Source organism: Ursus americanus, chromosome 3 (assembly GCF_024610735.1).
Source record: "Ursus americanus isolate L20-20 chromosome 3, mUrsAme1.1.p, whole genome shotgun sequence".
In the NCBI taxonomy this organism is placed as follows: domain Eukaryota; kingdom Metazoa; phylum Chordata; class Mammalia; order Carnivora; family Ursidae; genus Ursus; species Ursus americanus.
Window position 1 is genome coordinate 57,760,119 of NC_142129.1, and position 14,877 is coordinate 57,774,995.

General features: G+C 33.6%; 1 protein-coding gene across 2 annotated transcripts in view; it reads left to right on the forward strand.

The window, feature by feature from the left end:
• The window catches only part of AGMO (alkylglycerol monooxygenase), a 345,788-nt gene that overhangs the window by 187,736 nt on the left and 143,175 nt on the right, over positions 1 to 14,877 (forward strand). For both annotated transcript variants that reach the window (XM_087861006.1, XM_087861008.1), the window contains one exon: positions 6,539 to 6,644. In XM_087861006.1, the coding sequence (XP_087717132.1) occupies positions 6,539 to 6,644 (106 nt within the window). The remainder of the gene's footprint in view (positions 1 to 6,538; positions 6,645 to 14,877) is intronic.

A 14,877-nucleotide genomic window follows, 5' to 3' on the forward strand; every position in this document is an offset into this window, starting at 1 on the left:
TAGACTTCAGATCAAGACTTTAACAAGAGACAAAGAAGGGCCCTATATAATAAAAAAAAGGGGACAATCCAACGAGATATAACAGTCATAAATATTTATGCACCCAACATGGGAGCACCCAAATACATAAAATAGTTAATAAAGGAACTAATTGATAAAAATATAATTATAGTAGGGGACTTTAATGCTCCACTTACATCAATAGGTCATCTAAATTGAAAATCAGTTGAAACAGTGGCTTTGAATGACACACCAGATGGGTTTAACAGATATATTCAGAACATTCCATCCTAAAATGGCAGAATACATATTCTTTTCAGGTGCACATGGAATGTTCTCCAGAATAGATCACATATTAGGCCACAAAACAAACCTCAATAAATTGAAAAAGAATGAAATCATACCTTTTCTGGCCACAATGCTATGAAACTAGAAGTCAACCACAAAATAAATAAATAAATAAAATCTGGAAAGAACACAAATACATGGACATTAAATAACATGCTACTAGACAATGAATAGATGAACTAGGAAATAAAAGAAAAAAATCAAAAAGCACATGGAAAGAAATGAAAATGAAAACACAACAGTTCAAGACCTTTGGGATGCAGCAAAAGCAATCCTAAAAGAAAAGTTTACAGCAATACAGGCTTACCTCAAGAAGCGAGAAAAATCTCAACTAAACAGCTTAACCTTACAATTAAAGGAGCTAGACAAGGAACAAGACAAAACCTAAAAAACATAAGAGGGAAAGGATAATGAAGATTAGAGCTGAAATGAATGATCTAAAAACTTAAAAACAATGGAACAGATCAATGAAACCAGGAGCTGGTTCTTTGAAAAATCAATAAAATTGATAAACCTTTAGCCAGGCTTATCAAGAAAAAAAGAAAAGGATTCAAGTAAACAATATTACAAATGAGAAAGGAGAAATAACAACCTAAACCACAGAAATACAAACAATTATAAAAGAATATTATGAAAAACTATATGCCAACAAATTCGCCAACCTAGAAGACATAGATAAATTCCTAGGACCATATAACCTATCAAAACTGAAACAGGAAGAAATAGAAACTTTTAACAGACTGATAACCAGAAAAGAAATTGAATCAGTAATCGAAAAATTCCCACCAAACAAAAGTCCAGGACTAGGTGGTTTCTGAGGAGAATTATACCAAACATTTAGAGAAGAGTTATTACCTATTCTTCTCAAACTATTGCAGAAGATAGAGGAGGAAGGAAAACTTCCCAACTCTTCCTATGAGGTCAGTAATACCCTGATTCCAAAACCAGATAAGGACCCCACCAAAATAGAGAACTACAGGCCAATATCTCTGATGAACATAAATTCAAAAATCCTCAACAAAAATACTGGAAACTCAGTCCAAAAATACATTAAAAAGAATGTTCACTGGGATGAAGTGAGGCTTATTCATGGTTGCAAGGGTGGTTCATTATTCACAAGTTGATCAACATGATATATCACATCAGTAAGAGGAAGGATAAGAACCAAATGATATTTCAATAGAGGCAGAAAAAGCATTTGACAAAGTACATCTATTCAAGTTAAAAAAAAAAAGCCTCAATAAAATAGGAATAGAGGGAACATACCTCAACATCATTGAGGCCATATACAAAAGACCCACAGCTAATGTAATCTTCAATGGAGCAAAACTGAGCTTTTCATGTAAGGTCAAGAAAATGACAAGGATGTCCACTCTCACCACTTTTATTCAATGTAGTACTGGAAGTCTTAGCCACAGCAATTAGATAACAAAAAGAAATAAAAGGCATCTAAATTGGTAAGAAAGAAGTAAAACTTTCACAATTTGCAGATGATAAGATACTCTATATAGAAAACCCTAGATTCCACGAAAAAGCTTTTGGAACCGATAAACAAATTCAGTAAAGTCACAGGATATAAAATCAATATACAGAAATCTGTTGCGTTCCTATACGCCAATAATGAAGCAGCAGAAAGAGAAATTAAGAAAACATTTCCATTTACAATTGCATCAGAAATAATAAAGTACCTAGGAATAAACCTAATCAAAGACGTGAGAGACCTGTATTCTGAAAACTGTAAAACACTGAGGAAAGGAATTAAAGATGACAGAAAGAAATGGAAAGATATTCTATGCTCATGGATTGGAAGAACAAATATTGTTAAGATGTCTACTCAAAGCAATTCACACATTCACTGCAATCCCTGTCAAAATACGAACATTTTTTTTTTAAATAGAACTAGAACAAACAATCCTAAAATTTATAAGGAACCACCAAAGACACTGAAGAGCCAAAGCAATCTTGAAAAGCAAAGCTGGGGGCATCACAATTTTGGACTTCATGTTATATTACAGAGCTTTAGTGATCAAAACAGTATGGTTGGGCACAAAAATAGATACATAGTTCAGTAGAACAGAATAGAAAACCCAGAAATAAGCCCACAATTATATGGCCAATTAATCTTTAACAAAGCATGAAAGAATATCCAATGGGAAAAAAAAAAGTCTATCTCTTCAATAATGGTGTTGGAAAAACCGGTCAGCTACATGCAAAAGAATGAAACTGGACCACTCTCTTACACCATACACCAAAAGTAAATTCAAAATAGATAAAAACTTAAATGTAAGACCCAAAACTACAAAAATCCTGGAAGAGAACTCAGGTAGTAACTTCCCTGACATGGGCCATAGCAACTGTTTTTAGTTAGGTCCCTTGAAGCAAGGGAAATAATAGCAAAAATAAACTGTTAGGACTACATCAAAATAAAAAGCTTCTGCATACAAAGGAAATAATCAACAAAACTAAAGTTAACTTATGGAATGGGAGAATATATTTGCAAATAATATATCCAATAAAGGGTTAGTATCCAGAATACATGAAGAACTTATAAAACTCAACACCCAAAAAACAATCCAATTAAAAAATGAGCAGAAGACATGAGCAGTTATTTGTCCAAAGACATCCAGATGGCCAACAGACACATGAAAAGATGCTTATTATTACTATGATCCGGGAAATGCAAATCAAAACTACAATGTGATACCACCTCACGTCTATCAGAATGGCTAAAATCAACATGAGAAACAACAGGTGTTGATGGGGATTTGGAGAAAAAGGAAACCTCCTGCATTGTTCATGGGAATGCAGACAGTAAACGCACTGCTAGGTATTTAACCAAAGAATAAAAAAGCACTAATTCAGAGAGATACATGCACCCCTATGTTTATAGCAGCATTATTTACAACAGCCAAGATATGGAAGCAGCTCAAGAAATGTCCTTGATTGATGAATGGATAAGGAAGATGACATATATATATATAAAGTAATGTATGTTTTATATATAATGTATAATATAATATATCACTATATTATTCCATCATAAAAAAGAATGAAATCTTGCCATTTGCAATGACATGGATGGAGCTAGAGTGTAAGTCAGTCAGAGAAAGACAAATACCATATTATCTCACTCATGTGGAATTAAGAAAGCAAAACAAATGAGCAAAGGGGGAAAAAAAGAGATAGGAAGAGAGTTAAACCAAAAAACGGACTCTTAACTATAGAGAACAGCAGATAGTGACCAGAGGGGACGGGGGCGATGGGGGGATGGGTGAAATAGGTGATGGAGACTAAGGAGCACACTTGTGATGTGCTCCAGGTGATGTATGGAATTCTTGAATCATGATATTGTACCCATGAAACTAACATAGTACTATGTGTTAACTAACTGAAATTAAGATAAAAACTTAAATGAGTAAAACATCTCTTTAAAACGCTATCAAATAATTGAATTATTATGAAAAATAACTAAATAACTAAATAAATGGAGAGATGACTATATTCATAGATTAGAATGCTCAGTATTATAAAGATTATAATTTCTCACCAAATCGATTTACATATTTAATACAGTTGCAATTAAAATTGTAAAAGGTTTCTTCTTGGTATTTGGTAGGCCCTTTCTAAGATATATGTATGTGGAAATGCAATGGGCCTGTATTAGCCAACACAGTTTTGAGGTTAAAAAAAAAAAAAATGGCAGTAGTTGCTGTACTGGCTGTCAAGATTTATTATAAAGCTACAGTAATTAGACATGCTTTATTGACACGAAGATTAGAACAGAGAACCTAGAAACAGATCTATGTGCATATATATATACTTGATTTGTGACAAAGGTATCCCTGCAGAGCTGTGGGAAAAGGCTGTCATTTCAATAAATGGTCTTGGAAACATTGGATTTCCACATAGGAATAAGAAAAATAAACTTGACAAATATTTCACATCATAAAAAGTTAATTCTGGGGTCAGGAGCTTATAGATTTAAAAGTGAATGGAAAACTAATATAGATTCCAGCAAATAGCATAGTAACATATCTCTATAACCTTAGAGTAGGTAAAATATTAAATGGTACACAAAAATCCGTAATCATAAAGCTAAAATTGATTAATTAGACTATAATAACTTTAAGAAAATTAATTCTTCAATAATTAACTCTCATTAAGATAGTAAAACATAAAACCTTCAAATAGAAATGCTATTTGCAAATTTTGTGAGTAGCAAACACCTTTTGACTAAAAGTATTGACAGTCCCTATTGACGAAATGCTCACACACTGAAGGGAGAATTTATATTGTGGTATCTAATTTGAAAGACTGAAAATTTTACTAAATTTGAACATACATATCATATTACCTGGAGTCCAAAGGCATGTAAAAGAATGTTCAGACAGCATCTTTCATAATGAACAAATGCTGCCAACAATCCAAATGTCCTTTACGAGGTGAATGGATGCATGGATATTGGTATCTTTACACAGTGGAGTGCTCTACAAGAGTGAAAAGAATGAACTGCTGCTACATGCAACATCATAGGTGTATCTCATTAACAACACTAAATGGAAGATGGTAGGTGCAAAAACTGCATACAATATAATCCCATTTATAAAAAGTAAAAAAGAAAAAGAGAGATACAATAATTTTTAAGAATTTATGCTAATGTGGTAAAAATATTAATTTAAAAAGGAGAAAAAGGATAAGATTACTCTAGAAGGGTAGTTATTCTTTCTCAGGTAGAAGGAACATGGAAGTATTGAGGAGGTAAGAGTTATCTTTAGGGGTGCTGATACTGAGTGGTGGTTACAAGGTTATTTATTTGTTAAAAGTCATCAATGCATATTTCTGTTATAGATATTATTTATTTATATAAATTTACGTATTTTGTATAAATATAAATATATATTTATAAATATATTTATATAAATAAATTTATATTTATAATAATTGTATAGTAATATATAAGTATTTTTATAATTATTATATTTTATATATTTATATGTACATTTCATTTCACAATATAAAATATTAAAAAGTAAAGCATAGACCATAATTAATAAAAATTGTGTTTCAAAATAGAAATTTTTTTTTCTGTTGGAAATTACCCAGATATTGATTTTTTAGAAAACTAGTTTATACTAATTATGTAGCATTATTTGACAAGGTGAAAAATTTTAATATGTCATTCACAAAAAGATAAGTCACATTACCTGAATGCAAACAAACCAGAAACTATTACCCTGTTTTAACTGAGTTTAAAGTACTTGAAAAAAAATGTTCTCTTTTTTGTATAAAAATGTCATATTCAATTTTAAAGAAACAGTCATAATTAGTAGATGCAGAAGGAATATTTGAGTTAAATATATTTAGATTTTCTATACATTCTCTTTATACCTCTATATTCTAAATTAACTAAATAATATATTTGTATTATGACATTAATTCAAGAATATTTAAATTAGAAAATTCACCTGTCATAACAATACTACTTATCTGTTACAAAAATATTAGATGAATATGTATGAAGCTTCTTTTAAGCTGATAAAGTAGCTGTTCATTCCTATTATTACAAGATAATTTATAAATGCTCACCTGTACATGACATTCAGTGCTGTTTCAAATACATAAACATGCTTATTTTACTTATTCTAGAATTTGAATTTTAAGAATACCGTATATACAAAAATATTCATCCCAAAATAATTAATAAAGGTCTATAATTATGCTACCTACCATATTAGGCATAATCACATATTAACCATTTTCCCAATATTTCAGAAATCGACAATTCATGATTTTAGAGCAGTAACTGTATTAGTCCTTATAGGCCATTTTTATATGAATGAAGTATAAAGGTATTGAGTGAGTGACAGGAGTCTTGTTTACTTTAAATCCTAGAAATTTAGTTGTTAATATTTTATTTATTAGCTGAAAGTATGCTTCACCCTAACTCATCAAAGCTCAAACTGAGCAATACATTGTTTTAAAGAACAGATTTTCTTTTGAAAGATGCATTTTATTTCTTAGCTTAATGGCTGTTTTCAAACAGCTTCAGAGACAAATGCTCTTCAAATATGTAAAAATACTGTGTATTTCTTGAAAATTAGAAGAAATGTGTATCACTATATCTATTATAACATGTAAACATAGAAAGAGCATATTTAAAGCTAATAGGTGTTAATGACATTTATTTCAGACCTAAGGCAGCTATTCTGGAAACTGTCCGTTGCTTGGGATTCCTAATGTTGTATAGATTTGGTCATCTGAAGCCTTTCATTCCTTCTTTGTCATTTGCTTTTGAGGTAAGACATTTGTTTTAGGTGGCTGTAGTAGGATTATACATCTATGGTGTATTTAATCCATTCATTTAACAATGTTTTTGTCTATTTTGTGACTAGTACTTGTGGGAAACCTACCTATTCACCTACTTACCATACCGTATTAATTGTGTCACCTGGAGCCAGTTAATATTGTTGAGTTTCAGCTTTCTGGTCTTTAAGTTTGGATTGATATCATTGTAACCTCATAGAATTGCTGGACGAGTTATATTGCATGCTGTTTATAAAGAAAAATTAGGCCACATAGTTGGTTTTCGGCAAGTAAACAAATTACAAAAAGTTCTTGGCAGAGACTCTTCCATTTGGGATTTTTCCTTTTAGGCTTTTAAGGTAAAAATTTGATTAAAATGTCTTATCAATTACCCACAAGAGGTGATGATTCTATAGAAATAAAACCACTGATTCTATAGAAATAAAACCACAGATTTTTCTACAACTGAAAATTATAAGTTATAATTTAACCTTCTGTAATGATTAAAACGTATCTTCCAAGAACTTCCAAAATTTTGGGGGTATATGTTTATTATTTCAGATCTTAGAAAATGGTTAAAAAAATTTTTATCCTCATCACTGAACTTTTAATGCACATGGTTTTATTCTTTTAAATGAAGGGTTATATCACTTAACTTTGGTGCCGAGCAGCCTGTCAACATGCCCAGAATATGCAATATTTAACCTTATTTAAACCTGAAACATAAAAGCAAACATTTTACCAGCATCAATGGAAAGTCTAAAACAGGCACTTTTATAATTTAGTAATGTTAGTAAATTGAAACAAACTCTTTGGGAAACAATTTGGTGCTACCATACAAGGCATATGAGTCTAAAAATGAGGGAGGAGAGCTTTATATGTACAAATGTATATATTATATATATGTAAATATATCTGGAAAGATAAATATGAATTTAATATATGGTTGCTTATGGGAAGGCAAATTGTGTGACTAGGAGAAAGAAATATGGGGAAGATTTTCTTAACATTAAGTTAATATCCTTTACTACCTTTGAAATCTCAACACCACCTGAAGATATTTATTATTTTTAAAGTCATGTAAATTTAAGAAATGAGGCATAAAATGTTAATATCAGGATACTAGCTATCATCTAATCTAAATATATTTTGCATTTAAATGGGCACTAAATAAAAGTTTATATAATGGGTACTTATATTGTTTCTTGAGATTACAACCTAAACAAAACAAAATGAAGAAACATAAATTACGCATACTTAATAAAATTTGGAAATATACATGCCAAAAAAAATAAAATATTGAAATCAAAGAAAAGCATTTTCATAATCTAATGAGGGAAGATATTGTAATTAAAGGTATGAAAGAAGATAATTCCATTTAATAAATCTACTTTTGGGTATACTATAATAGTTCATCTTAAATGCTCCAGAAGCAAACAGAGAATATTTGTTCTTTAAGGTAGGCATGTTATAAACAAGTGGGAATGTAGGATTATAGAACCACATTGCATTTGGGGTTCTCTGATGATGGGATAGTGGAGGCCAGTGTAGTGTGTCCAACTTTTGAACCTGATGAATTCTAGTGGTGAGATGTTATCCATTTACTTATTTTAGTCAGTAGGTGAATGTGAATGGCTAAGATGACCTTTGAAGCCACATTGAATTTTATTTCTAACTCAGAAACTTACTAGTTTTTGTCAGCTTAAATATTCTTTCCCTTGTGTTCCTTGTCTATAAATGGATGAAGTAATAAAATCTATCTGATAGAATTTTGAGGATTAAAAGAGAATCTGTGTAAGAGATTTAAGCACACTGCTTAACATACAGTACATGCTCAAGATGCTTAGATGTCATTATTATTATCATTTTATATGAAATGAAAGATCCGTTGGAATAATTCTTTGGTTTGTCTCAGAATCCAAAAGTCAAGTTTGGAAACAACTGGCATGGAGGAGCAAATAATGTTGAACCTAAAAGTCATGATTATGAATTCTTGGTCTAATGCTGACTCTATGACTTTAGACTCTGTGCCTCAGGTTGTTTACCTATAAAATAGGTTTGATGAGAGTTAATGTGCACTGAAATTTCACTGTATTATAAATGCCTTACTCCTATTACTTCATTTAATCTTCATATCAGTGTAATGGTGTGTAACTACTATTATTATCTTTATAATAAAAAAATGAGTTACAGAGAGATTGAAAATTTGTCTGAATTAACGTAACTAATAAGTGAACAAGTCAGGATACAAACTCAGTCTGACACTGTAACTCTTGATTACCTAGCAACATTTTCTTCCTTGTGATAATAGCAATACTCATCCACCTCGAGTTATTTAGATAAAAAATACAGTTGCAATGTAGCAAAAGTACTTTGAAAAATGTAAAGACCAAAAAATAAATAAATAAAAAAGGTCTTATCGATTTGACTGCAAAAACGTTTTGAAAAGACTAGTGGCTTCAATAACTTACCTCCGAATTATCTTTAGCTCATGATTCAAGGGAGAGAAGACATAATGGCAAAATCTTTTAGGCTGCTCACCTACTCTTTCCAGAACCTGTTCCTGTCCACGTAGGCACACAGACAGCCGATTCTTCAAGAGTAAACATTGACTGTGATTTGCCACTAAAACATTTCCTTAACATGGTGTGTTAATACTATCTACATACATGGTTTGGTGCAAAAATTTAGTGACACAAAGGGTAGCACATAGGAAGCACCTAATACATTTTAGTTAATATCCTTATTCATATTACTATCAGTATTCTATATTATAATTTAAAATATTGTTGCTATTATTTTTAAAGTATTATCATCATCATTATTATTAACCATTGAATTTCCATTGGTAAAACTGAACATGTCTTTTCCAACTGGAGGTCAATAACTAAATTAGCTATTATTAAAATACTTGTATTTTAATATCAACATTTACCTGTGAAGCAGTCTTTTCTTCTACTTCTTTGTAGAATTCAAAAGAAGTGTAAATTACTAGTTATCTATTCTTATGTTCTTAATTTAAATTCAAAATTTAAAAAACTAGTTACCAGTTCTTATATTCTTAATTGTGAATTTTGTATTTGTGTTTTCCTCACATTAGAACTTTATGTAAATTTTTACTATTTATCATGCTATTAATAGAACTAATTGTTTGCCCCACATACGGAGGATAGAAACCTAATAAATGGCCTCACTGACTACATTCAATAGGAATCAGGGGTGATTATAAGGACACAATGTTCTCATCATTTTTGTTTGAAGCTATCATTAGAATCAGTGTCATTGAAGCAGTTAATCCCTTCTTTTATAAATTAATGTTGTATATATTGGCAACATCATCTTATAGCCCTGTGACTCTTCTCTATTTATCTAGAAGGCTGGTTGGAAGTTTTCTGTTGTAGTGCTTCATTATGTAAGTCAGATGCCATAGATTTGCACGGTAACCGTTCTTCTGTACTACACATGCACTGCTGGCTACACTTACAGCTTTAAACACATACACATAATCACACACAGAATGGAAAATCGACCTTTAATTTTTTTTTTTTTTTTTTTTTTTTTTTACTTAGATCGTGAAGCAGTTCTTAGGTAATTACAATTCTGAGTCAGAAGCACAAAGTAGAATTTAAATTTGATCTGGTAACCTGTATGTGGAAGACTTATTCCCTTTAGCTTCTATCTACAAGAATGTGAAGTAAGAGAGTGGTGCTCAGACTATTTATAAATAGAATTAACTGCTATACAAATGCATAGTTGTTTATTTAGTGTGTGCAGTCGTTAGTCCATACCCTTGCATATTTCTTTAGCTAGATCACTTTATATTTTGACCACCAATTCATATACTTCTTTAAAAAGATTTTATTTATTTATTTATTTATTTATTTATTTATTTATTTATTTAGAGAGCATGAGTGAGTGGGGGGTGTGGTGCGGAGGGAGAGGGAGAGAGAATCTCAAGCAGACTCCATGCTGAGCAGGCAGCCTGACATGGGACTCGATCTCATGACCCCAAGACCGTGACCTAAGCTGAAACCAAGAGTCCCATGCTCAATCGACTGAACCACCCAGGGTATCTCTACCTTTTTTTTTTTTTTTTTACTTGCTTTTTCGTTCACAGGAAATTTTTTAAATTTTTAAAAATTTATTTTATTTTTTTTAAAGATTTTATTTATGTGAGAGAGTGCATGAGACAGAGCATGAGTGAGAGGAAGGAGGGGCAGGGGGAGAGGGAGAAGCAGACTCCCCATATGATAAGTTATACCAATAAATGCTCTTTCAGTGGGTGCCAAACATTGTTCTCTAATTTCTCTAGGGGTGTATAGTTTTATAGAGGTGATAGGGCAATGGAAATGGTACTCCATGGAAGTTGTTGGGGATTAGAAAGGGCTTTACTGACCCAGTTTTCTATGTTATGATTCTGAACTTTATTATTTTTTTTAAGATTTAATTAATTTATTTATTTGAGAGAGAAAGAGAGATAGCAACGGAGAGAACATGAGCAGGGAGGAGAGGGAGAAGCAGGTTCTCCATTGAGTGGGAGCCCAACTCGGGGTTCGATCCCAGAACCCTGAGATCATGACCAGAGCTGAAGGCAGATGCTTAACCAACTCAGCACCCAGGCACCCCTATTTTTTATTTTTTTAAAGATGTTATTTATTTATTTGAGGGCAGGAGAGAAGAGCAGAAGGGGAGGGAGAGGCAGGCTCCCCAATGAGCAGGGAGCCTGATGTGGGGCTTGATCCCAGGACCTTGGGATCATGACCTCAGCCAAAGGCAGACGCTTAACCGACTGAGCCACCCAGGCACCCTTCATTCACAGGAAATTTGACAAAAAAATAGTCCCTTCATTTTTTCATTCATTCATTTCTCACTAACATACAGCACAGACATTTTTTTTTTTCTAGTAGCTCAAGTGTAATTTGTTCTTTCTAAGATGTGCCTGTGAACTTGTGGTTGATTTACTTTTATCGGTAGCTTTAAAAATGTCTAACTTGATTAGCCTTGAAAGGGAAGACAGCAAAATCAAAGATGAATAGCTATTTTTGATAAGTATACATGTATATAAGACAATGGGAAATACTTGTTTGCAAGTATTTTGATCCTATGCGAATTTTGTTTCATATAGTTTTTTAATTGAGAAGATAGTTAAGGTACTGTAGAAAGCATTGGCTTCGAAGTCACACAAAACTAAGTGTCATTCCCAGCTCTGCCAATTGGTTATGTGGTCTTCAGGAAGTTATCTAAAATAACCACAGCTTAGCTCCCTTATCATTGTTCCCTCAGCATAAAGGAGAATAAAAAATATAAAAATAAAAAAAAGGACTAAAGGAGATAGAGTTAGTAGAACCTAGCATTAATACCTGGTATGTAAGTAATAAGTATTATTCATAATAATTATATCCATGTATATTATAAACACATGTGCATACACAAACTACACACATTTAAAGTAATGTTTTTAAAACTAGGGCATTTAAAGCAATGAAAATATGAACCTGAAACTATCTGCTTATTAGTGACCAAATAATTTGAGTTGATTCCTAAGGAGCTTTTGGAATTTGAAGAATGACTTTAAATGTAGACAGAAATATTCTAAAATCTGATTTAAAGTTTTTAGTTTGTGTCATTAAATGAGAAGCACATCACTCCTAAATGGTAAGCCAGCTTGTGTCTGCTGAAGAGGTTCACAAGAGCTGGGTAGAATTTAGACAGGAAGAATTTGGGAGGAAGGTGGAGAGCACTGACTTAAGGGAGAGTACAATGAAAAGTCCAGAAGCAGGGGAGACCATGGATGACAGGAGCCTAGTAACAATAGCCCAAAGTGTGGATCCTGATAGGAGGTAAATAAATGCCCATGGAAGATAAGAACCAGCTTGCCTAATGCTTTCAATGGCAGGCAGAAACATTTATTCCACACTTACTGGAACACCTGCTCCAGTAAAAACAGAGCAAAAGCCCTGTCTTTGTGGAGATTAGCTTTTAATCAGTGTATTAATTTTTGATTGCTGTGTAACAAATTACCACAAATTTAGTGGCTTAAAACAACACACATTTATTATCTAACAGTTCCCGTGGGTCAGGAGGTCAGGCACAGTTTTGCTCAAAACTCCTTTCAGGGTCTCAAGAGGCTGCATTTAAGGTAAGTCTTGGCCAGATTGTGTTCTCATCTGGAGGTTCAACGACGGAAAAATCCACTTCCAAGCTCATTCACGTTATTGACAGAACTCATTTCCTCACAGCTGTATGACTTAGGGCCCCAGCTTTTTGCTGGCTTTTGAATGGAGGCTGCTCTCAGGTGCTGGAGGCTGCCTTCAGGTCCATGCCACGTGGGCAGCCTCAGCATGGCTGCTTACTTCATCAAGGCCACGAGGAGAACTTCAAGAAGGGCTCAACCCCTCTTCTCAAGAGCTTTTAGCTGATTAAGCTAGGCTCCTCCAAGATAATCTCCTGTTTTATCAAAGGAAAAACAACTGATTTAGGACCCTAATTACAGCTGCAAAATCCCTTCATCTATGCCATATTCTGTTGGCTAGAAGGAAGTTATAGGCCTCACCCATATTCCAGGGAAGGGATTGTACAGGCTAACGGCATAAACGGCAAGGGTGGGGATCATGTGGCCACCCTAGTTTCTGTCTGCCACAGTTGGGGAGGATGCATACCATAACTTAGACAAATAATTATATATGTATACATGCATGGCTTAATAGGTAATGATAAGTACCACGTTAAAAAATAAATCCGGATGGAGGAGGCAAAATTTTTTAGAATGTGGTTCCCAAAGAAGGCTGGCGGCATTTCAGTTAAGACTTGACGTGAGGGCAAAAACCATGTGGATTCCTGGAGAAGAGCAGGTAAAAGCAACATAAGTGCAAAGGTACCAAGGCAGGGTGTGCCTATCATGTACATGAACACTTACACGTGTTTGGAATTGGGTAAGCAAGAGGGAAAGGGGTAGAAAATACAGTCAGAGCAGTAACAGGGGTCAGACCACATAGGCCAGGCCCTTTTGGTCATTGTAATTACCCATTTTACTCCAGGTAAAATGACCACCCTGGAGAGTTGGAGCAGAGGATGTGTATGAACTGAGTTATATTTTAAGATCACTTTGATGGCTGAGTTGAGGACAATGAAAGAGGGGTAAGAAGAGGAGTTAGGACACTACTGTAAACATGAAGGTGAGAGAAGTTAGTGTCCCAGAGAACGTAGGAAGTTCAGGGAGCAATTTTAAAGTAGAAAAGGCAAGCGTTGCTCACAGGTCAGATGAGAAAATGAAAGAAAAGACAAAACACCCAAAAACAAAAAAGAGTTGAGAATGACTACCATGGTTCTAGTCTGAGAAAATCAAAGAATGGAGTTACCATGAACTAGGATGGGAAGAATCTGGAAGGAAAAGTTGAAAGTGGTAGTGGATCTCCAAGTTCAATTTTATTTGATGGGATTGTGTTTATTGATTTCATAGTTATCTTTTTGCTGATAGCATTCTTAATCTGTTTTGTACAAACAATTCAATGCAGAGAAGGTAGATGGGAAGAAAATACACCGACATTTTATGAGTGGTTGTGTTTATGTGTTGTGACTTGAATTTTTTACTTTGTGATTACTGAATTTTTTTTTTTAAGATTTTATTTATTTATTCGACAGACATAGAGACAGCCAGCGAGAGAGGGAACACAAGCAGGGGGAGTGGGAGAGGGTGAAGCAGGCTCCCAGCAGAGGAGCCTGATGTGGGGCTCGATCCCAGAACGCCGGGATCACGCCCTGAGCCAAAGGCAGACGCTTAACCGCTGTGCCACCCAGGCGCCCCAATGATTACTGAATTTTTTAATGAACATATATTACCTTTAATCCTACATCGTGAAATCTCTCTCTCTCTCTCTCTTTTTTTTTTTTCCCCACCAGGTTTAGCTGTTCAGAGTTTTGTAATAGGAGTTAAGATGAATTATATAAAAGATATGTCTGGACAACCAGAGAAAAGTCAGAGCTTCAGCTAAAAACACTTGAATGCTGTTGGCAATGCCAGGGAGCAACACAATGTGGATGGGAGCTGCTCCCACCAGCTGTGCTCAGAGTCCCGGGGCTGCTATTTGTATGAGATGTCACTGTAAAGTAACTGAAATGATGTCATGAAACCATGATTTTTTTAATTAAGACTATTTTTTTAAGAGCAATTTACATTTTCCAGCACAACTGAGGAGAAGGTAGAGATTTCCGATCTACCCCTTGCCC